The 22,797-nt window shown below is 53.6% G+C and overlaps 1 protein-coding gene across 1 annotated transcript; it reads right to left on the bottom strand.

The window, feature by feature from the left end:
- Positions 1-7,460: 7,460 nt before the first annotated feature.
- Positions 7,461-22,552, bottom strand: PRDM12 (PR/SET domain 12). The gene is made up of 5 exons (XM_027968320.2): positions 22,048-22,552; positions 20,112-20,302; positions 18,421-18,576; positions 9,823-9,934; positions 7,461-7,867 (listed from the first exon to the last, which is right to left on the bottom strand). Exons 1-5 carry the CDS (start codon positions 22,268-22,270, stop codon positions 7,461-7,463), a joined length of 1,089 nt encoding a protein of 362 aa, XP_027824121.1. The 5' UTR covers positions 22,271-22,552.
- Between the last annotated feature and the right edge of the window lie 245 nt (positions 22,553-22,797).

Below are 22,797 nucleotides of genomic sequence, written 5' to 3' on the forward strand. Positions count from 1 at the left end.
ACCACGTTCTAGTCCTGGGTTATAGTTGCATGCTGGATTATAGTCTTGACACTGTCCAGTTTCAAGGAAGCATGGACATAACCATAATGCCTCCCGTTCTCATGGCACTGTGCTTATGGAGCCTTTCACAATATTGGGGTTGTGGATCTGTCTTAGTATAGCAGCAGGTTCAGTGTCTGGTTCAGATAAGGGGTCCCTGTGACCCCTGCATGGTGGGAGGGGCCAGGGAGCTCTCTGGGGTCTCTTTTATAAGGCACACAATCCCATTCAGGAAGGCTCCACCTTCATGACCTAGTCACCTCCCAAAGGCCCCACCTCCTACTACCATCACCTTGGGGTTAAGAGTTCAAGATATGAATTTGGGGTGGACATAAACATTCTGTCCACTGCAGGTCCCTTTTTAAAGAGGAGGAAACTGAGGCCCCCAAAAGGACTGGAATTCACACAGCAGTTGGCGGCAGGGCCATGTTCCTCCTGACTGCACCTGCTTCACCCTAGAGCCTGCACATCCTGAGCGTCTGGTGCTTTGCATTAAGCAAACGTTATGTTATTGGAATTCCCTGGCGGTCAAGTAGTTAGGACTCTGTGCTTCCACTGCCAGGATCCCAGGTTTGATCCCTCATCGGGGACCTGAGAGTCCATAAGCTGCTTGGCGCAGCCAAAACAACAACAAGAAAATAATTATGTTTTACATTCCTCGAAGTCAGCTCATCTTGGAGGTAGGCATTATGATCCTTGATGGACGACTTTGCATCACATCCCCAAGAGGCTTGTTGGAAATACTGATTTTTGAGCCCAGATTTAAGCACTGGGGTTTTGTAAGAGGGGTCCAGAAGTCTGTGAGTAGGTGTCTGAACTCCCAAAGTGATATTAATTTCTGAACAGGTCTAACATTCACCATTTCCTCCCATATCCATCTACCTCCCCATCTGTGTAGCACCAGGGCCATCACCCCAAGCCAATGGCATCACCGCCTGACTCAGTTCCCTAATTCTGCCTTTACCATGCCTACAGCCAGTTTCTGTACAGCATCCAGAGGTAGCTGAACTTATCTACAAAGCAGAAACAGACTCACAGGCCGAGAGAGCAGACTTGTGGTTGCCAGGCGAATAGGGGAAGGATGGATTGAGAGCTGGGGATTAACAGATGCAAACTATTATATACGGATAAACAAGGTCCTACTATATAGCACAGGGAACTATATTCAGTATCCTGTGATAAGCCACAAAGTGAAAGTAACCCAGTCGTGTCCAACTCTTTGCGAGCCCATGGACTATACAGTCCATGGAATTCTCCAGGCCAGAATACTGGAGTGGGTAGCCATTCCCTTCTCCAGGGGATCTTCTCAACCCAGGGATCGAACCCAGGTCTCCCACATTGCAGGCAGATTCTTTGCCAGCTGAGCCACCAGGGAAGCCTGATGAACCATAATGGAAAAAAAAATTTTTTTTAAAAGAATGTATACAAAAGTAAAGAAAAAAAGAAAATTATTTTATGGCAATGTGACTAAATAATTAGTTAATTAAATTTTAAAAGAATGCATGTGTACACATATATGTATAAAACTGTATATGTTCATATACATATGAACTGAGTGGGGCTTCCTAGGTGGCACAGTGGTAAACAATCTGCCTGCCAATGCAGGAGACACAGGAGACACAGTTTCAATCTGTGGGTCAGGAAGATCCCCTGGAATAGGAAATGATAATCCACTCCAATTTTTCTGGCCTGAAAAATTCCACCGACAGAGGAGCCTGGTGGGCTACAGTACATGGGGTTGCAAAGAGTTGGACATGACTCTGCAACTGAGCACATAAAACGGAATCCCTTTGCTGTACAGCAGAAATTAACACAACAAAATAAACCAACTACACTTCAGTAAAACGTGTAACTAAAAATGAAACAAAAATGAGCAAGACACATAAAGAAAAAAAAAAAAAAGTTCTCCTGTATAGCACAGGCAACTATATATACTATCCTGTAATAAACCATACCGGGCTTCACTGGTAGCTCAAATGGTAAAAGAATCTTCCCACAATGCAGGAGACCTGGGTTCAATTCCTGGGTTGGGAAGATCCCCTGGAGAAGGGACTGGCAACCCACTCCAGTATTCTTGCCTGGGAAATCCCATGGACAGAGGAGCCTGGTGGGCTACAGTCCATGGGATCACAAAGAGTCCGACACAACTGAGTGACTAACTTTCACTTTTTAAAAATAAACCATAATGGAAAGGGTAAAAATAAGTAAGTCTTTTAGGATATTCAAAAATAAAATAAGAAATAAAAACAGATCAGATTAAAGTACTTCCTTGCTTAGAACACTTCTGGCAGCTTCCCTTTTCCCAAGAATGAAATCCAGATTCATATTTGCCTGACTCTGCCCGTCTGCGACTGAACCTGCTCCCTCACCCAGTACATACGCTGCAGCCAGAGGTGCTGGCACCGAGGACGTGTATACTTTTGGTGCTGTCTGTGTGGAACGCTCTTCCTCCCAGGTCTTCCTGCATCTCCTCCTCACTTAGATCTCAACACATATATCACCTCCTTGGAGAAGAATTCCTGACCACCTTATCTAGACTAGTCCTGTTTCTATCACTTGATCCTGTTTTAGTTCTTGTCACTGAATTTTCCCCTGGTTAGGGAACTAGATCCCAGATGCCATGCAGAGCAGTCACAGGATGAAAAAATAGAAAAACAAACCCAGGTACTCTCAGAACAGCACTCAGCAAACATCTGTGGAATGAATGAACTTATTCCGCAAGCATTTCTGGAGCGTTTCTACCCCAGGCATCAGGGTGTTCGGTCAGGAGCTCAGGGATCAGAGGGTTGAGAGGAGGACAGAAAGACCTCCTGACAGCAATGGTGTTCAAATGAGCCTTGAAGGCCAGGAACTGTTGACACTCGGGAGTTGGGTTGAGGGCCACAGAGAACTCTGAGTGAAAGTAACCAAAAAGGAAATCAGGAAAAGTGTGAAAACAGAGGCAGCAGGAGCCCTCTAGCCCTGAGCTCTTCGGAAGCATGCAGTCCTAACCACTGGACCACCAGGGAATTCCTCCCCCCAGCCCCCGGTCCCTAGAAGTTTTGCAGTCAGAGACGTGCACAAAGATTTCCACCCAAGGACCTCATGTTTTGAGGACTGCCTCTCCCCAAAATATCAGAAACAGTTTTGATGCCTATGGCAGCTCTTAAGCATGTCCACGAATTTTAAGAATGGCAGTCTGTCCCTCCTTGTCTTACATTTGGGCAGACTTGTGACTAAGGCAGCTGTCTATCACCTTGATAGCGCGTGTCAGAAGTGCCTCTACAGGACTCCAAAGACCCATCAGAACAGACCAGGTAGCCTGGTTCTCCCACAACACCCACCCTTGAAGCCCTGAGCCAACATGCACAAAGTTTGACTTCCCCAAGGCAGCCATGCCATGGGAAGCAGTCAGGATGGGTGCTAACAAGCCGTTGTCCTTAATCTGTCCCACCTCATCATGGCCCTGCAGCCTAGCAGACCAGCCCCAAAGTGGGAAGGAAGCTGAGAGCTTAGAATATCTGTTCCTCCATTTCAAGAGCTCCGAGGATAATGGCTAATGGAAAGGGCAGGAGATGGGGTGATGGACAGCTGCCTTAGATGCCCCTGGGGGATGCCCAGTGAGGTGGGTGATAGAAGCAGCCACAACCCTTCACTCCACCAAAGGCATCCTTGTGTTAACAATGGTTTCCATTTGCTGAGCACTTACCACATGCCAGATCCCAAGTCATGTATTTCACTTACATCCATTGTCCCACTTAGTCCTCACAATCTCCTTAGGAGCCAAGTATCACCCCATTTGTCATTTGAGGAAGTTGAGACACACAGACATTAATTCACTTGTCCAAGTTCACCCAGCTAGTGAATGGCCAAGTAGAGTTTCAAACACAGAGCAGTGACCTCTATCTAGAACTCTCTATACCCAGCGGTCCTGAACCATGCAATAAAAAAAGACATGATAGTCATATTGATTGGAAAAAAGAATAAAACTGCCTTAATCACACACAACATTATCGTGTACACAGAGGTCCTACGTAATCTAACTTCCCAAAGCTACAAGAATGAATAAGTGAGTTTTCCAAGATTCAGGCTACAAGGTCAAGACAGTAGCAGAAGCACATACATCCGCGGTGCCAGCACCTCTGGCTGCAGCGTGTGTACTGGGTGAGGGAGCAGGTTCAGTCGCAGACGGGCAGAGTCAGGCAAAGATGAACCTGGATTTCATTCTTGGGAAAAGGGAAGCTGACAGAAGTGTTCTAAGCAAGGAAGTAATTTGATCTGTTTTTATTTCTTATTTTATTTTTGAATATCCTAAAAGACTTAATTATTTATTTTTACCCTTTGACCAGCTGGTCTATACCGCATGCCTATATGATATGCAGCAAGCCCTTCGGATTGAATCTGCGGGCTGACTGGGAGGTGGTGTATTTGTGTGCCTCTGTTGGGAGCAGGGGGACATGCACTCTTGGGAAAGGAGCCCGAGCCCCCTGCTGAAAAAGTGAACAAAGTAAGAGATTAAGCTTTGAGTATCAAGCCTCCCAGCAAGGAGTGAAAGTCACTCAGTCGTGTCCAACTCTTTGGGACACGACTGTTTGGGTTGGGACATGACTCTTTGGGACTGTAAAGCCCATGGAATTCTCCAGGCCAGAATACTGGAGTGGGTAGCCTTTCCTTTCTCCAGGGGATCTTTCCAACACAGGGATCGAACCCAAGTTTCCCACATTGCAGGCGGATTCTTTACCAGCTGAGCCACCAGAGAAGCCCCCACGTGCGTGCAGTCCTTCAGGCAGCCAATGCCTCCCTGCTCATCTTGTTATCTCTAGTGCCAGCAACGATATCGAACACAAGCACTTCAGTCTGCAATTACAGCCTGCTGCCACCAGGTGGGTTCTGGAGCAGGGGCTGTTGCCCTTCAGATCTGCCGGTTGGAACTTCATAAAATTACCTACAGAAAGCAATTTAGATTTTTGATCAAGGGCCGGCCCACTGACTTTTATGAAGTCTGACAATGCCGTTGCAGTGAGAGGAGGGGAAGGCCAGGGGCCATCAGAGGCATCGGAAAACGTCTCTCGAGGAATCAAAGGCGAAGAAAGATTTCTAACGGGATGAAGCGGAAGAGTACGAAGAGTGATGTCCCCACTGGCACCAAAGACATCAGTTCCCGAAGTACTGGGTCTTTGGGAATACCTGAAGCTCCAAATGGGCATGGCCTGTATGTACAAGTGTGAATTCCAGCATCTTCAGGGGTGTGTGTGTGTGTGTGTACACAGCTAGAATACACAGAGAGGTGAGCCTGATGGATGCCAGCAGGTTGGAAGGGTGACAGCCTCACGGCTGTTACATGCTGGGGCACAGGCATGAACTCACACTTCCCAGTTTGTGCACCTTCTCCTGGCCAGGAGGTCCTGGAGAGGACAGCCAGGGCCTGGCTCTACACTGATGACCTCCCTGCTCTTTGTTGTTCCTGAAGGAGGGTCTGGAAATGGGCACCAGAGCGTTTTGAAATTCTGGGCATTGGGAGGGTACTTGATGTCCATCTTGGTCCACCTGCACAGGCTGCATGGATTCCTTCAAGCTGTCCATGAAAATTAATTAAAAAAGCAGCGAAGATTTGGGGGCAGTAACAAAGCAAGACACTGATATTTGAGAGTCAGCTGGGAACTAGGAGGAATCTGCCCAGCGCCTTGTGAGCCTTGACTGCTTTATACTGTGGCCTTCTCTCTGGGGAGCTGATGCCCCAGCTGCGACAAGGATGGTTATTTTAAAAACCAGTAGGTGAAACAACTCTTCCTGCCCGCTCTCCAACTCCTAGGTATTTTCCACATTCCCCTTTCATGCAGACAAAAGCGTCGACCCATTCAGATGCTAAGTGGTAAATGTTCCAAGTAAATTTTATTTTAGAATACAAGAGAGGTACAAATGTATTTACAGTTCTACATGTACAATCAAATAATATATATCACAGGTTCGTAAATATCATTTAAGATAAGTATATACAAAGTTAAAGTGACCGTTTTCTGGAAGTAGAGCACAGGTTCTTGAAAACTCTATACATTTTATACTTTTCATCATTATAGTTTATTTTACAAAACGCCCTAGGCGGGATTCTAGTAAATGACTGCAAGGTGGGAAAGGCGACACTAGAGGGCGCCCATGGCCCGGACCGTGGGGAAACCGGACGGAGCCAAGGGCGGAACCTCCTGACATCCCGCACCGCTCGGAGATGCTTTCCGGGCCGAAAAGCCAGTCTTGGCCTCCTGGTGCCGGAGGGTGGTGAGGAGGGCCCCGCATCCCCTTTCCAAGCTTGACGTTAGAGCTGAAGGCGAGGTGGCGTTGGTCCAATTCTCTCATTTTACAGATGGGGATAGGGGAAGCGTAGGCCCAAAGAGAGGCAGGCCTTATCCCAGGGAGTGGACTTCTATTTTGCCTTGGTGCGTGCTTAAGCCGCTTCAGTCGTGTCCTACTCTTTGCACTCCTCTGTCCATGGGATTCTCCAGGCAAGAATACTGGAGTGGGTTGCTGTGCCCTCCTCCAGGGATCTTCCCCACCCAGGGATCGAAGCTGGTCTCCTGCATGGCAGGCAGATTCTTCACCGCTGAGCCACCGCGGTTTTGCCTTCCTTCTCAGCCTGTTTGGCACATTTGTGCCTTGTGTGTCCCCAGGGAGCCCATTTTGGGGTGGGGGGCAGGTGGCCCGGAGGAGAGAAGCACCCCCCACCCCATCCTCGCAGGGAAGGGCAGGTCTCTCCGGCCTCCTCTGGCTGCCCCTGAGCCCGCCAGCCCCCAGCTCTCAAGGAGGGGGCGACACTGCAGGATAGCAGTCCCTGAGGAGGGAGGAGAGAGATGGCGCGTGCCAGCCCCGCTGTGCCCACCCTGGGACAGGGAGGTCGCTCTCCATTCCCAGCACGCGGCTCTCTGTGAGGGTGGTGGGAGTCTGCCTTTCCCCTCCCCCTCGCTGAGGACCCTCGGAGGCTTTCAGTCCCCTCTCCGGCCACCCACGAGGGGGCTATATCATCCCGGTCAGCCGACTCAAGAGGCGCGCGACTCGGGGACCGTCTGAAGAAGAGGTGGCCGATGTCGGGGAGAGGGGAGGGAAGGCCTGGGAGAGGGACTTCGCCCCTCAGGGTCCTCCTGTGCGAAACTGGGGGGAAGAGAGTAAGCCTGGGCGTCATTTCTGGGGCGCGCCTACAGCCGGGGGTCGCGTCGGGACAGATGACAGCCACGTGTCGCGCGGCGGCCCGGGGAATGGGAGGCGCGGGCGCGCGGGCGCGGGGAGCGGGGACGCGCGGGCGCGGGGAGCGGGGGCGCGCACGCAGGCGCAGGTGCTCACAGCACCTTGGGCGGCAGGTGTCGCGTGGCGGCCTGGGGTCTGGGCGGCGGGGGCGCGCGGGGGTGAGCGGGGGCGCGCGGGGGAAGCGGGGCCGCGCACGCAGGCGCAGGGGCTCACAGCACCATGGCCGGCAGGTGGTGCGCGGCGGCGGCGGCGGCGGCGAGCGCGGGCGCGTGCGCGTGCGGCGCGGGCAGAGCTGGCGAGTGGGCCTGCAGCGCGGCGCTGGGCGGCCGGTGGCGCGCGCTCTTCTGGTGGGCGCGCAGGCCGGCCAGCTGGGAGTAGGCGCTCTGGCACACCTGGCACTTGTAGGGGCGCTCGCCTGTGTGCAGGCGCACGTGGTTGCGCAGCGTGGACGACTGGCTGAAGCGGCGGTTGCAAAAGCGGCAAACGAAGGGCTTGTCCAGCGTGTGGATGCGCATGTGCGAGCGCAGGTTGCTGCGCGAGTTGAAGCCGCGGTGGCAGATGACGCAGCGCATGCGGCCCGCAGTGCCCGCCGCCGAGTCCGCGGGGTGAAAGTCCTCTGGCCGCGCGGGCAGAGTCCGGGTGGGGTCGGGCAGGCGGGAAGAAGGAGAAAGAGAGAGCAGCCTCGTTAGCATCCCCGAGGCCGGCGGCTCGACACCACGCCCCACCCCCCCGTACGCCTCCCCAAGGGGCGCCCTCCCGGGGCTCAGCCGCCTCGGATCATCAATCAGTCGGGGTGACCCTTCCGCCGACTGATTGGGGGCGCCGCACAGGGGGTGGAAAGGGGCAGCGAGCGCCCTGACCTGGCATCCGTTAGGAGTTGGACTCCAGATCCATGCTGCGAGATCTCGGGGACTTAGTGACTTACCCTCTCGGGGAAGCCTCAAGTTTCTCATCCAGTACAATGAGAACCTACGTGAAGGCAGGGCACCCAAAGCCAGGTGCTTTGTGACAAGCTGGAGGGATGAGGTGGGGAGGGAGGTGGGGAGGGATGGAGGGGACACATGGATGCCCTGTGGCCCATTCATGTTGATGTAAGGCAAAAGCCATCACGGTATTGTTAAGTAATTATCCTCTGATTCAATTAAATAAGTAAATTTTGAAAAATAAGTTTTTTTAAAATGGGAACCTACTACGACCTCACGGGGATTATGCACGCTCAGCTCTCAGTCGTGTCAGACTCTTTGTGACCCCATGGACTGTAACCTGCCAGGCTCCTCTGTCTATGGTATTTTCCAGGCAAGAATACTGGAGTGAGTTGCCATTTCATCCTCCACGGGATCTTCCTGAGATAATCACAAAAAAAGCTGACATCTTCAAAGGCTACTCTGTACAGAGCACTTTACCTGCCTAAGCCTGGACTTAGGCATAAATGGTAGTAACTGTTATAACTACTCCTCTTCCCCCCCAAAACCTTTCATTAATTTATCCCACATTTATTTACTGAGTGCCATCTATGTACCTGGTGGCCTTGATGGTAAAGAATCTGCCTGCAATGCAGAAGACCTGGGTTCGATCCCTGGGTTGGGAAGATCCCCTGGAGAAGGGAATGGCAACCCACTCCAGTATTCTTGCTTGGAAAGTTCCATGGACAAAGGAGCCTGGTGGGGTACAGTCCATGGGGTTGCAAAGAGTTGGGTTTGACTGGGCAACTCACTTTTTCAACTATGTACCAGTGAACTGTACCTCACTTTTCTCATCCCCAAAATGAAAGTAATGATGACATCGTTATCATTACTTATCACAGCAAAAAGTTGCTATGAGGATCAGAAAAAAATGGTGTGTGAAGCATTAGACCAAGGGCTGGATAGACAGTAGTTCCTGAGCCTCAGAGTCGTCCTTTAAAAATAAAAATGACCAAATATCACAAAGGTTTTATGAGGACCCAAGTGGGATGATACCTGTAAAAGGTTAAGCCAAATACTTGGCAGGAAATAGGTCTGGAGCGAATGGTCTCTACCATGATGATCAGTGCTGCCCCCACCCCGCCCCACCGCCCAACAAGCACACACACGTGCACACACACTGCTCAGCCTTCATTCAACAGATGCATGCTGAGCACCTACTCTGTGCCAGGTCCAGCACCATGGACAGAGCTGGGAGGGCACTTAGACATCATCTTGCCCAACAAACATCCTTCTTTTAGAGGTCGGGAAACCGAGCGCAGAGCCATTTCCCACAATTGCACAGCAGAACTGGAATTCAATCCAGTGTCCTTACTGCCTGGCCCCTTGCTCCTCTGCCACACCCTGCTTCTCCCTCCACCCAATCTGCCCCCAGACAGTCTGTTTTGTCCAGAATCAGAACTGTCTTCCATCCATGCCTGGACCATGGCAGTGGCTCCAGGGGCATCAGCCTCCTTAAACCAGGAAGTGCCTTGTGCTTGACACTGCTGGAGGCGGAACCAAGGTCCCCAGAGGCCAGGAGTTTCCCTGCCAAACACACACACACACACCCTCAGCCTCTCACTCTCTGTGGGTCCGTTGTCATTGTGGACTCATGGGGACTACCTACCATGCTTGTTCTTCTTCTGCTCCTCCTCCAGTCCGGGCACACCAGGGATCCCCAGGAAGGTGTTGTGTGAGTTTCCATACCACACCAGCAGCTCCTGGTCTGGAGGGATCATCTGTAGGGAAGGAGGCAAGAGGAAGTCCGGGAGGCAGCAGAGGAGGATGTTCCCTGCCCCCCCGCCAGGGGAGGATGTCTGCTCACAGCCAGGAGGAGCTGTCCTAGCTCCCACCATGGACATGTCGATACAGTCGCAGCCCCAAGAGAGCCACACTGGGGTCCCTTTCTACCAGGCTATCTCCAACAAGCTTCACAGACACGGGAGGCCCTGGGATGCTCCGCCCCTCTGCTCCACTCTGCCCAGGCTTCTCATCGTCTCATCCTGGCTCTGCTGCTGGGACCAGAGCTGCCTCCTGGCCGCTCTCCCAAACTGACAACAATGGGATGGAAACCATGCTTCAAGCAGAAGTAACTGAAGAAGGAAAGCTAGAAAACTTGTAATTTCTCTCCAAGGGGAACCAGAGCCAACCAGCCCTCAGGTCTGCAGGGCTAAGCCAGACATCCCCAAGGAGCATGGGCTGCGGGGCGCCCTGTGGTTCTCAGTTACACCCTGCCTAATGGTTTTCTGGAAACATCTCTCAACCAGCGCATCCAGGAGGCAGCATCATGTCACATACACTTCTCTCCCCATCACAGGCCTCTGTATGACTCCCTGCAAATGGCTAAAAAAGAAGCATTCAGATCAATGAACGCTTCTGCCTCCAGACATACCGGGGCACCCAGCCTTAAATGGGATCTGTCTCGTCATGTCATAGGCCTGTGGTACAGCTTCCCAGATGGCTCAGAGGTAAAGAGTCTGCCTGCAATACAGGAGACGAGAGTTCAGTCCCTGGGTCAGGAAGATCCTCTGGAGGAGGAAATGGCACCCCACTTCAGTATTCTTGCCTGGAGAATTCCATGGTAGAGGGGCCTAGTGGTCTATAGACTATGGTTTGCAGAAGTGTCGAATATGACTTGGGAACTAAACAACGATAGGTCTACGGCAGAGAACTCCACAGTGACAGGGCTCTGCTGCTCCCAGGGGAGGACCTGCCATCGGGAGGGCTCTGCAGTGACAATCCAGGGAGGCTGCGGAAGGCTCACGCCTGAGGTGGTGCTGACCCCTTCCTCTGGGACATCCCAGGGGCCTGCCACCCCTCTGGTGGCAGGCAGTTACTCAAGGTGAAGAACCCTCAGGTCCCAGCCAGCTAGAGCAAAGGTGAGCGGGCAAGGCCCATCACCTCCTGAGGCCTGGACCCTAGAGGAGTGACTTTGGCACCCACCCTGGGGGTCACTCTCTGATCAGCCCAGAGCAAGGTGGACACCCCCAGGCAACAGCTGGGTTGTTTTCCTAGTGGGTCCTTTTTGGTTTTTTGGCTGCATCACGTGGCATGTGGGATCTTAGTTCCTGGATCAGGAATTGAACCCGTGCCCCCTGCAGTGAGAGCTCAAAGTCTTAAGCACTGGGCCGCCAGGGAAGTCCCCGGGTGAGTTCTCTTTTAGTTGAAGTGAATACAAAAAAATCACACAGGACTCCATGTAGGCTGTCTGAAATCACCCTAGAATGGACCCTTCTCCTTGGCTTCCAGGGTCACAGAGAAAGCCCCCATCCCTTCCCTTTGGTTCTGGCCTGCAGACCCCTGCCAATCACAGAACTGTTCTGCTCACCACACCTGCGTTCCTCTGGTCTGAGCCAGGAAGAACCTCAAACCATCAGAGCCAGCTCTGCACTACTCTGCAGAGGAGGGAAGCAGGGAGAGGAGGGGGAGGAAGAAACAAAGTTCCAGGGGGCCTAGGCGATGTCCATCCTCCGATGACTCAGCCTGAGGTCCCCATGCCCCTTTCCAACAGACCCCACGGCCCTTGGGGTGTCATGGCAAGCCACATGGTCAGTGAGTGACGAGGAGCCTGGCAGAGGGTGCCACGCCCGCTCAGATTGATGGGGTTTAAATATGGAAAGATCACATGCAGTCTCAGAAGCCAAGGGAAATTAGGCCATGCCTAAAAGCAGATAAATGAGAATCTGGCTCAGCAGCAAGAGTCCTCGTGGCCTCTGATCATTCACAGGCTCAGCCACCGTCGAGGAGGCCAGCAGGTCAGAGCTGGAGGCCCTGCTGGAAAAGCTGGGAGAGGTTCGGTGAACCCCTTAGAAAAGAGGGTAATGGAGTAAAGTATTCAGGATAAATTCACTATGAAGGAAGCTGCTGAGAGATGGTGCTGGTGGGCCTTCAGTCCCTGGGTCCCTGGGTGACCTTAGGCGAGCACTCGGCCTTCCTAAGCTTGTCTCCTCAAATGAGGGGGGTGGGGAGCATGATCTCTGAGGTCCCCCCAATTCTAAGACTCTGTCAGTCACCTCCGACATTGTCCCAGCCCCTGGCTTCAATGTTCAGATGACACCAGATCTTTGTACATCACAGTTCTTCTAAAGTGACCAGTGGTCCAGCTGTCCAGACACCTATACATGCCCCTTCCTTCAGGAGATGGTATTGCCAAGGGCTCTGGCTCAGGTGCTGGGGCCACACAGGTCGGGGTCCGCTTGGGCTCCCTGCCTGCTGACCGTGCCCCCTTGGGAAAGTGGCCTTCTGTCACCAGTCCTCACTTTCCTCACCTGTAAAACAGTGACCGCACCCTGCTGGACATCCACCTTTGGGGTATTGGGTCCCCCAGTTGTCCCCACAGAGCCTTCAGTGTGGCGAGGGGGGCCCAGGATGCCCGTGGCTCTGCCTTTAGTGACCATCAAAAGCACAGGCTGGGGAATTCCTCAGAGGTCCAGTGGTTAGGACTTGGCGCTTCCGCTGCCGAAGGCCGGGTTCAATCTTTGGCTGGAGAATTAAGATCCCGCATGCCACAAGGCAGAACAACAAAGAAAAGCACAGGCTGGCCCGTGTGCCCCCAGGACACCAATACCACGCTGGTGCCACTGTGTGCTGGCACCAACTGAGCAGGAGGGGAAAGCCCAGAGGTGGGGTGAGAGGGGTCAGCGAGCCCCCACGATGTCTCTGAAAACTGCATCGCCATCTCCAGACTTGCAGTCCGGGAGTCAAATGCCTAAGTCAACAGCGGCCTTTTCATTTGAACTGACAGCGATAACCATTACGAAACATAAACGTAACAGTGACAACTGTCATGGTGATGAATGAGGAGCCGAGAACATCTGGAAATGCACGAATTCTGAGGATTGTTATTCAGAATGGTGCTTGGGGATAATGTTTTTAAAATAAGAGCTTTAATACTGACTGTTTTGAGTCATTTATTTACGGACACGTTTTTCAGATGGACGAAAATTAATTTTACTCCTGGATTTTAAAAATTAAAACAGTGACAGACACAAAGGAGCATATTGGGAAAAGTAATTCTCCCACCCAAGGTGCCCAGCCACGTTTTCTGGTTTTCTGCGAATCTTCCCTCAGACGGGTTTGTCATTTTGAGACCTTTTTTTTTTTTTTAATGTTGATTAAAATTGACTTATATCTTCTACAGGCTGCATCCAATGTTTTAAGAATTAACAAGCACATATTGCTTTTATACAAAAAGAATATATACATTTAAATTAATTAATTTAGCTGTGCTGGGTCTTAGTTACAACAGGAAGGACTTTTTTATTTTTATTTTTTTCATTTGCAGCATGTGGGATCTAGTTCCCTAACCAGGGATCGAACCTGGGCACCCTACATTGGGAGCGTGGAATCTTAGCCATTGGACCACCAGGGAAGTCCCACAAAAAGAAGAGTTTTTAAAGAAAGAAAATCTGTTAAAAAGAACCTGCTAGAATTGACAATGACACACATCCCCAGACAGCAAGAAGTTTCCAGTTTGGGGAGAATGGATCCATGTGTATGTGTGGCTGAGTCCCTTCGCTGTTCACCTGAGACTATCACAGCGTTGTTAATCGGTGTACCCCGGTACAAAATTAAATATGTTTAAAAACAAAGTAATCAGAACTGATGACATGAGAGTAATTGAGGTTATCCCGGTCAAGAAAAAAAAAAAAAAAAAAAAGAAGTGTCCAGTTCTCAAAGCAGCGTTGGGGAAGGCAGCCTCACCTCTTGGAGGCCGGGCACTGAAGGTTCTCTCTACCCATCAGAGCTCCAGGGAATTAGCAGCAGCTCCTGGCCTGGACCTCTGGCCTCTGCCTGCTCCCAGTGGCCCCAGAGATGAAGACCAGGAGAGCCGAAGAACCGGCAGCCTGTTCCCTGAGAGCCTAGTACCACTGGCCGGAAGCTCCCGGATGCTGGTCGCCTGAGAGCAAAGAACAGCCACGGTCCTCTGCAGGGACCCCCAGTGCCCTCAGGAGCCCTATTTCTCCTTTCTTTTGAAGAGGTGCCCACTGCACGGCATGTAGGGTCTTAGTCTCCCAACCAGGAATCGAACCCACACCCCTCCCGCCACAGTGGAAGTGTGATGTCTTAACCCTTGGACCGCCTGGGAAGACCCTAGCCCCGTTTCTTTCCAGTCAACACTCTGGCCTGGCCCAGCCGGGGCTCTCCACCGGGGCTCAGAGAATGAGAATCAGCTGCTTGCTCACTTTTCTGGATAGCAGAGACTAACTCGGGACACACAATAAACAAAGCAGTTCCCAAGGAGACAAATGCCACACCATAAAGTTCGCATCATCAAGACTCTGGGTGAATTTCAGAGCCTGACTCCTAAGTTGACAAATTACATGATCTCCCATGTGTGCTTCTTCACCTTCCCTGTCAGCCCAGAAGTTTTGTCCTGACCCATTTCTGAATTTTTATTATCAGTTGAAAATGTGTGGGGGTTTGGGCTTGTTTTCCTAATATAAATTCATGTCACAACATGGAACATGCTCCCAGGAGGCTCTGATGCCCCCTGCCCCTGCCCCCGGCGGTACAGAAACCCTCATCCAGAAGGACCTCGGTGTCATCTGGACGAATATCAATTTCCATTGTACCACAGATGTCCTGACACACCAATTAATAGAGTTCCAGCAAATAGATATTGGTCAGGGAGGTCCCATGGCGCAGTGACCAAGGGCTCTGCTCGGGGATCAGACAAATTCAAACCACAGCTCAACAGTCTCCCAAGATCCCCCTGAACCTCAGTTTCATCATCATTAAAATGGGGATCAGGAAAGCCCCAGGCTGAGGGGATGAAAGTTGCGAATATCCTTAGCGTGGTGCTGGCACATCGAGCTGCTCCACGGATGGTAGCATCATTAATGATGCTTATTATTAATAATCAAAGTCCCTTAACTGCACCCATCAGTGAGCAAGGTTGAAAGGAAAATAGAGCCTGTCCTCACAGAAAAAGAAAGATGGAGAGATGGAGCTGTTGGGCTCTAGGGGGAGAAGAAGTTCAATAGCCTGGAACAAAAAGAAAAGTCGAAAACAAGGGAAGAGCCCACATTTCAGGGCACAGTCCTATGCCAAAACATCGGGCGAGGAAAGCCTGAGAAGTTTCTTCCCAGTTCCCAAATCCAAACTTTGTATAAATTATTCCTAAATACTTTACTTGTATTGAATTTGGGGGTCAAATTTCTTGCTTCGCAGGGCAGCCAATTTTATTTATCCCTTTTGTTTTCCTGGGAGAAACAGGTCTGTGTGTCTGCTTTCGAGCCAGCTCCCATCACCCAGAAAAAGACTTATGCATTAACATGTAGTGCCCATGTGCCACGTGCTGGGCAATTTCTAGAAATGTCATTTTAGGCACCTGAGGTTACAGTCAATTCTTCCGTGGTAGAAGACAGCAAAGGGAGGAAGGTCCTAGTATAACATGCCAGCAAATCCAGCCAGATACCAAATCCACCTGGGCCGGCTGGCCCCAGAAACCCACCACCCTCGTCTCCATTTGGACGGCCTTCCTTTTGAATTTATAGAAAATTTCAGAGCCACATTAGTATATTCTGCTTATTTTATGAAGATGCTTCTTTCCATTTTTTCTTTTTTTTTTTTTTCGCAAGAAACGGGTTACTGTTATGAAATAAACATAGCAGTTCTGGGTGACGGGAAGATTAAGAAAACAGGTCATGGCACAGACCCTTCTTGGCTCCCTCACACAAACACAGGACAAACAACCCCCATACTGCAGAGGCGTCTGGGGGAGTGGCCGGGGGGCAGCAGGAATTTCTTCCAGCCGAGCCCTGCTGCATGGCAGTCAGTCAGACACACCCAGACGCACAGCTGGTCCTGTAAGCGGCATCTGACATTTTGGCGCATCACTTTAAGAAAACTGCCACCACCAGAAAAAAAAAATGTGTCCAACATCACTTGTTTAAAGTAAAATGGGTGATATTTTGTGTTTTCTTATCCCTCGCTCCAGCATTCGGCTTGCTAATTCTGTAGAAGCACGGATAGCCAAATTGGTGATATCCACTAATCTAGATCATATCCAGGAGGATATATTTTCCTAATCTTCTTTCTTCAATGTTTAAAATGTATTTTATTCTGTTTTGTCTTTTGGTCGCTCCGAGTGGTGGCTTTTGGGATCTCAGTTCCCAGACCAGGGACTGAACCCAGGCCCTCGGCAATGAAAGGGCTGAGGCCTAACTACTGGACCACTAGGAAATTCCCTTCTTTTCTTCAGTTTTAATTCCCCGTCAAATGTAGATGACTTTTAAAAGTCTGATAATCTTAGATTCCTCCGTGGAAACACATCTTAGCCACCTTGCCCTCTGACTCTGAATTTCTGTACAAATGTCTGTTATTATTTCCTGACTCTGCTCAGCGCTCAGCCAGTGACCTGAACAGTGAGATGAGACTCCTGTCTCCATGACTGATGCTGTCGGGAGTCCTTTGCTAAAATCACGTCGGCATCCTTACCCTGTGTGTGTGCGTGTGTGTGTGTGTATGAGTGCGCACGTCTCTTGGTGGGAGGGATGGAATGAGTGTGAGTCCCCCATCTCATCTGTTTCAGGGTAGCCAAGGAGCAGTGCACAAATGTTAAGGATACATGTGAGACCGAGCAGGTGAGAGGGGGTGCTCTCTGCCAGAAGTGGGGCTCAGCCACACATGAGGCCAATCCTAGGGTTGGCTTTTCTCCCATAAGAAGCACCTCCACCCTCAGCCTGGGTTCGGATCAGTCCTGTATCTACTCTACCCCGTCTCATGCAAACTTCAGTCCAAGAACTGCTCATCTTCCTTTTTTTTTTGCACAGCAGGGGGTGTAGGATCTCAGTACCAAGACAGGGATCAAACCTGGGCCTGGCATTGAAAGCGCCGAGCCCTAACCCCTGAACCTCCAGGGCATCCCCAACCTCCCTTTACCCTTCCTGCTCCTCCTTGGGTCCGGCCCTCAATGGAACATACTTCCTGCCCACACCAGGGCCCAAGCAAAGGCCATTCTGTTGCCACCCCTGGGAGATTCCCTGGGGTTTTGTCATTAAGTGACAACTGTCCAGTGCCCCCTCAGAGCCTTAGAAAAACGTGAGGCTCTGAGTTGCAGGAAGAAAATGGACTGAAGGAAGGAGGAGTCATTCAGAACACCCCCAAACTCAGCCAAGCCCAGCCCCACCCCAAGAGGCACCGTGCCTCCTTCCACAAGCATGGGGTCCAGAAGACTATGGGGGCACGATCCCCCTCCGCCCCCCCACCCCCTCACAGCACTTGCTGCCAACCTGCCATGGGGAGGCGGGGCTGCGAGCCCCCCTCCTGCGCCAGACACTGAGCAACTTTCCTGCCAAGGGACAAGGTCTTAAGGGTCCCGACAGCCTGGCTGCCTCAACTACCACCACTCATGCCATTATCCCCTCCCCAAATACCATAAGCCTGTCTGTCTCTGCCCAAGCATTTCATACCTCCTTTCCATCCCCCTTGAACCTCCTGCCCTGGGCCTGGCCCGCTCCTCACCCCACCCCCACCCCCATCATGGGAAGTGATATCTATCTGCCTGCTATCTCGCTTTCCGTCTTGTCTGAGAAGATTCACTCGCTCAGATATCAATGCTAACATCCTCCTACCCCCACCCCACTCCAAAGCCCGTAAAAGCTCCCGAGTCTGCCCGTTACCAAGTAAGACCCAGTAAATGGTAGATGATCACAGAAGCCTTCCTCGCAGATTAAACACATGAGGATTACACGCGATCACGCTCATACCACATCTAAAAAAGCCCAGCCTCTAGTGATGAGGATGTGATAGCTGAGGCTAGAGTCGCGATCCACGCCACCCACACGTCACTGGTGGCCCATGCATGCAGGATGACGGGCAACGCACAGCCAAAACACTGCTGACTCAGTACCTCTCTCCCCACCAGATGCTTTCCCTGGGCCACTTTCTGATGACTCTGCATCTCTGTGGCTTCTCAATCCCAGGACCCCCTCAGCAGGTATCCCGGGACCTGGCTATTGAGGCACCCATGATGTTCACAATGGCTTGCAGTCAAAGGTTCTGTCCTTTCTGATCTGCAGCAGGAAGCTTGCCCTGAAGGTCATGCTCCTGGAGACTATGATGTTCGGGCTTCAGTCCTCCAGCCTGGGCAGGGCCAGCTAGGCCAGCATCTTCCCCAGCACACACCTCTTGCTTCCACCACAGTCCCTGGACACAACTGCCCTGCACCCCAGCCCGGCTGTACCCCCACTGCCCCCTACACAGTGATACACACACTCACCTCAATGGCTTTGTAGAAGATGCTGGTACCTATCTGGACCACCTCCAGGTTCTGCTCCTGCTCGTTACGGGCGCATTTGATGTAGGTCATCCAGCTCCGGTGGTCCTCCTGGCTGGCATCGATGAAGTAGCGCACTGTGCCATCCTCATTGAACACCTGGGCGCAGGTAAATCGGGGGCCGGATGAGGCAGGGCTGTGTGGTGTGTGCTGCCTGGGGCCAGGGCTAGGCACCACACCAAGCACATCCACACAGTGTCTCTTTCCAGCCTCCCAGCACTCCCAGGAAGGGGACACAGCTATTATCATCTCATCATCTCAGTTTTCCAGTGGAGGAAGGGAGGGCTCAGAGCAGTATGGCGATTTGCCTGAGGCTGGCTGGCTGGAAGTGACCAATAGGGAGTCAGTCTCCAGGGCCCCACAGGCTCCTGCTGCCCCAGCCTCCCCACCCCCGGATGAAGAGGGGTCTCTCCAGGAGATCACTGACCAAAACGGCATCCCCTCCAGCCAGCTCTCTGGGGAAGCAGTGGAGAGCGCTGGCCAGGACCTCAGAGGGGGACACAGAGGGGCCTATAAAGGGAAGCCTGGCCCACTTGGGGACCTTGGCCTGGCCTCTCTTTGTGGGAGCCATCAAAAGCACTCCTACATCTCCTGGAGCCCAACTTCCTAACCCAGCAGCCAGTGGAGAAAGGAACTGCTGGCCCAGGCCTTCAGAGGTGTTGGAGGAGGTGAGGTTACGAGAGGCCTTGGGGCATCTCCGTGGCCTCCCCCCCCACCGTCCCCCGCTGCTCCTGTGACCACGTGCAGGATTTGTCCCACTCCTTGAGCATCTGCTAGGAGGGGGTCGTGGTGGAGCCTTGGGGAAGGGAGGGGAAATGACACTTGGGAGTGGGTGCATCAGCTGACCTCCTCCAAGTGAGAGCCCCAGGAGGCGGAAGTGCTCTGGACTGGCTTTATCCCAAGGCGGGGGCGGGGGGGGGGGGGGGAGGGGGGGGCTTTGCTGGCATCTGGCACTGTTGGGAGGAGAGACAGAAGTCCTTGGATGGAAGGTCACTTTCCTTCTCTAAAATGGGAATAATAATCCACTGGGCTGCTGAGACAATCTGGTGGAATGCAGGCCCGGTGCTCAGAAAGCGGACTCCATGCTCAGAAAGCGGACTCTATGCCAGTTCAATGGCACTCGTGTCCGCTGTCATTGTCCCATCTGGTTTGAGAAGCCCGACTCCCAGGAAGCACCCTCTCCCTTCATCCTTCCTTCCAGCCATGATCACCCCAAGTCCAAGGCTGGCTCTGAGGGGCTCTCTTTTGCTGCTGCTGGAGTGAGGGGATAAATGCAGGTGGCAGGGAGGTGGCTCCCAGGAATGGCTTCCCAGGTCTCCAGTGGGACTCTGGGCAAGGTACATGACTTCTCTGGGTCCCGGTGCTGCCCCACCCCAGCCCCAGAAGTGCTCCCCAAGGTTCACAGGAGGAGAGAGGCTTCGCCTTGTGATTTGGGGAGGAACCTCCAGACATCAGGCAAGGTGAAGGAATCGACCTCAGGGACCAGTCATGGCCCAGCCCAAAGTGCCTACAGATTCCAGCAAGGGAAGAACCAGCAGTGGGTCAGGCAGGCAGCCAGGGCCCCACCCACATCCCACACCCCGCAGTCCACGCTGCTCTTCCCCTCACCCCCACGACCCAGAGACCCTGCCTACCTCCCACATGAGGTTGTTGTTCTTGCAGATGTCCACGTGCTCTGGAGCGATGACACGGCCAGTGAAGGGGCCCATCTCGGTGCCGGCCTTGATCCACGTCTTGGAGAAGATGCCAAGGCCCTCGCCGGGGATGGAGCTCTGCGCGATGATCACCTCGGCCGGCAGCACCAGGCTGGACAGCTTCTGAACCTCTGTGGCCACCAGGCAGGGGGACTGGGTCAGAGCGGAAGGCAGGGAGGCCCGGCTCTTCCCTCCCCTCCCCCGCCCCCCCGGGGGTGAAGGCTCAGCAACCCGCGGAGCCTCCGAAAGCAAGAGGTGCCTTTGGAATTCATTTCTAGGAGAGTTTTCTTGTGTTTGTTTTCGTTTTGGGTCTCTCCACGAATTCTCAGAACATCCACAACCGCCCTTCCCCTCCACTTCGGCCAAGTTTAAGAACTGCGGGGCCGACGGCAGTTTAGGCCTTAACCAATGAGTAAACTGAGGCCCGGTCCCACGAGGAGGTGACGGCCCCCCCAGAACTCTTTCGCCCGGCTCGGGTTCTGGGCGGTTCTCCCGTGGCTCCGCGCGCGCTGCGCTTTCCGGCACGGAGCGCAGGGCACTGTCGGAGGACCCCGGGCTCGGCCAGGGGCTCTGACTTCGCTTGGGGTGCGGGGAACCCCGCGCCCGCGGCGCTCCGACCGTGCTGGGAAAGGAAGTCGGGCTCTGAGGCGGAGGCGGCTAAAAAGAAAGGCGGGCGACGGCGGCGGGCGGTATTTCACGCTTTCTGGGTGACCCTGGGCGTGCCCGGGTTCCCGGCGAGATCCGGGTTTGCCAGGGAGGGCAGTGCCCGGACCTAGGCCAGCCGCGAAGTCGCTTCTCCCGGTGGACAAGAGCCGGGGCGGCCCGCAACCCCCTGGGGGGGGGGTCCTCCTGCCTTGGCCGGGCAGCCGGGGTGGGAGCGGAGAGGCGCACAGGGGCGGCCTTCATGTCTTACAAGGTTCCCCTCTAAGCTACCTGGGAAAATACCCGGCGAGCGGGCCGGCTGAAAGAGGGGGTTAAACGGTGTCCATTGCGGCGCGGCCGGCAATTTGTCACGCTGTTAAAGTGATCGCATTCATTCGGCTCCATTCGAAAGAAATTGCTAATTCTAAATTCATTAGCCCTGGAAGAATGCTGTAGCAGTAAATTGTAGCTCAATGCGGAGGGGACTTGTTTAAAAGGGGCCGAGGAATTCCCCTTACAAAAAGGGGGGATTAGACGGTTGACATAGCGTGAATGGAAGTGGAATTAGTCTGCACGGTAAATTAAGAGAGGAACAGAAATCGTAAAGGGGGAAAAGGGGGCGACGCGCAGAGATGCCAGCGCCGGGGAAAGATATTGTTTGCGGGTTGATGAATGAGGAGTAAGAACTTGAGACATCTTAAAGAAAAGAAACTTTTCTCCCTCTCTCATTCTCTCCCTCGCTCGCTCTCGCCGCTTTCTCTCCTGTCCGCCCTCCCTCCGCCCCCTCCCCAGCCCTCGCTGCCTTTTAAAGTTCTTGGTTTAAGTGGGAACTCTCGCGGGTCAAGCCCAAGTTAACTAAATGAATTTAAAACCCCTTCTTTTTGAGTCAACTGCTATTACACGCCTAGTAAGGCTTTAAATGCCGGGAACCCGCCGGCTCAAGGAGGGTGAGGGGCGGCTGGGGAAGCGCGGGGGCGGCGGGCCGACAGCCTGAGCGCCCAAATCTCGGACTTCGAGCCGCGCGCAGTGAAGGCGCCCCCCAGCCCGGGCTTGGCTGCTTGCGCCCCGGCTCGGCTTACGAGAAACTGAGTCACGGGCCGCGTGTGGAACTCCCGGATGGGCGCGAGCGGCTGCCACCGCCCTCTGGTCCCTGCCGCGGCCCGCGCGTGTGGGCCCGGGAATCAGGGGGCTGCGGGGAGGGAGGGATGCGATCCGCCCCGACGGCGCGACTCACCGCCCGAGAAGGACTGCGCCAGGACCTCGGCGGTGAAGGCGGTCTTGGGGCTGGCGTGGTGGCTCTTGTCTTCGAAGAGCTGCTCGCCCAGCACGTTGCGCCAGCGGCCGTACAGGAAGCTGTGCAGGATGTCGGAGGTGATGACCTCGGCCAGCGCCAGCCCCGGCGCCTTCAGCCCGGTCTTGAGCACCAGGGCCTCCGCCGGGAGCACGGAGCCCATCATGGGCGGCCCGGGGCTCGCCGGCGCCGAGGACGAACGGACGGACGGACGGACGGACGGACGGCCCGGCCGAGGCGGGGGATGTGTTGGACGAGCTGGGGGGGAGCCCAGGAGCGGGAGAAGATAGTTGTGATAGGGAAGGAAGAGGGGCCGAGGGAGAGGGAAGCGAGGGGGTGGCTGGGAGGGAAGTGAACGAGGGAGCCCGAGGCAGAAGGCAGAGGGAGACGGGAAATGTGCAGCGATGGCAGAGGCGGCGCGAAGGGCTGGAGAGCCAGGGGTGGAGGCGGAGGCGGGTGCGGGGAGGCGGGGGCGGGCGGTGCGGGGTGGGTGGGAGGCGGGTGGCTGCAGAGAAACGGGCGGCGAGGGGCTCTCCGCCGCGCGCTCGCCTCTCACACACCCGGCCCGGTCGGTCTTCCCCTTGGCAAAAAATCTCAGCGCCTTTATAGGAGCCGCAGTGACCCTCCTAATTGGTTATTAATGACCCCCTGACGTCGGAGGACAGACTTGTTGTACCCGGCCCAGGCGCGAGG

The sequence above is a fragment of the Ovis aries genome, chromosome 3, assembly GCF_016772045.2.
Source record: "Ovis aries strain OAR_USU_Benz2616 breed Rambouillet chromosome 3, ARS-UI_Ramb_v3.0, whole genome shotgun sequence".
NCBI lineage: Eukaryota > Metazoa > Chordata > Mammalia > Artiodactyla > Bovidae > Ovis > Ovis aries.

Coding starts and splice junctions, on each gene's coding strand:
- PRDM12 (XM_027968320.2), bottom strand. CDS start 22,270: ATGATGGGCTCCGTGCTCCCGGCGGAGGCCCTGGTGCTCAAGACCGGG. Junction 20,303..22,047: donor GGCGCAGTCCTTCTCGGGCG/GTGAGTCGCGCC, acceptor TGGTGGCCACAG/AGGTTCAGAAGCTGTCCAGC. Junction 18,577..20,111: donor ACAACAACCTCATGTGGGAG/GTAGGCAGGGTC, acceptor ACCTGCGCCCAG/GTGTTCAATGAGGATGGCAC.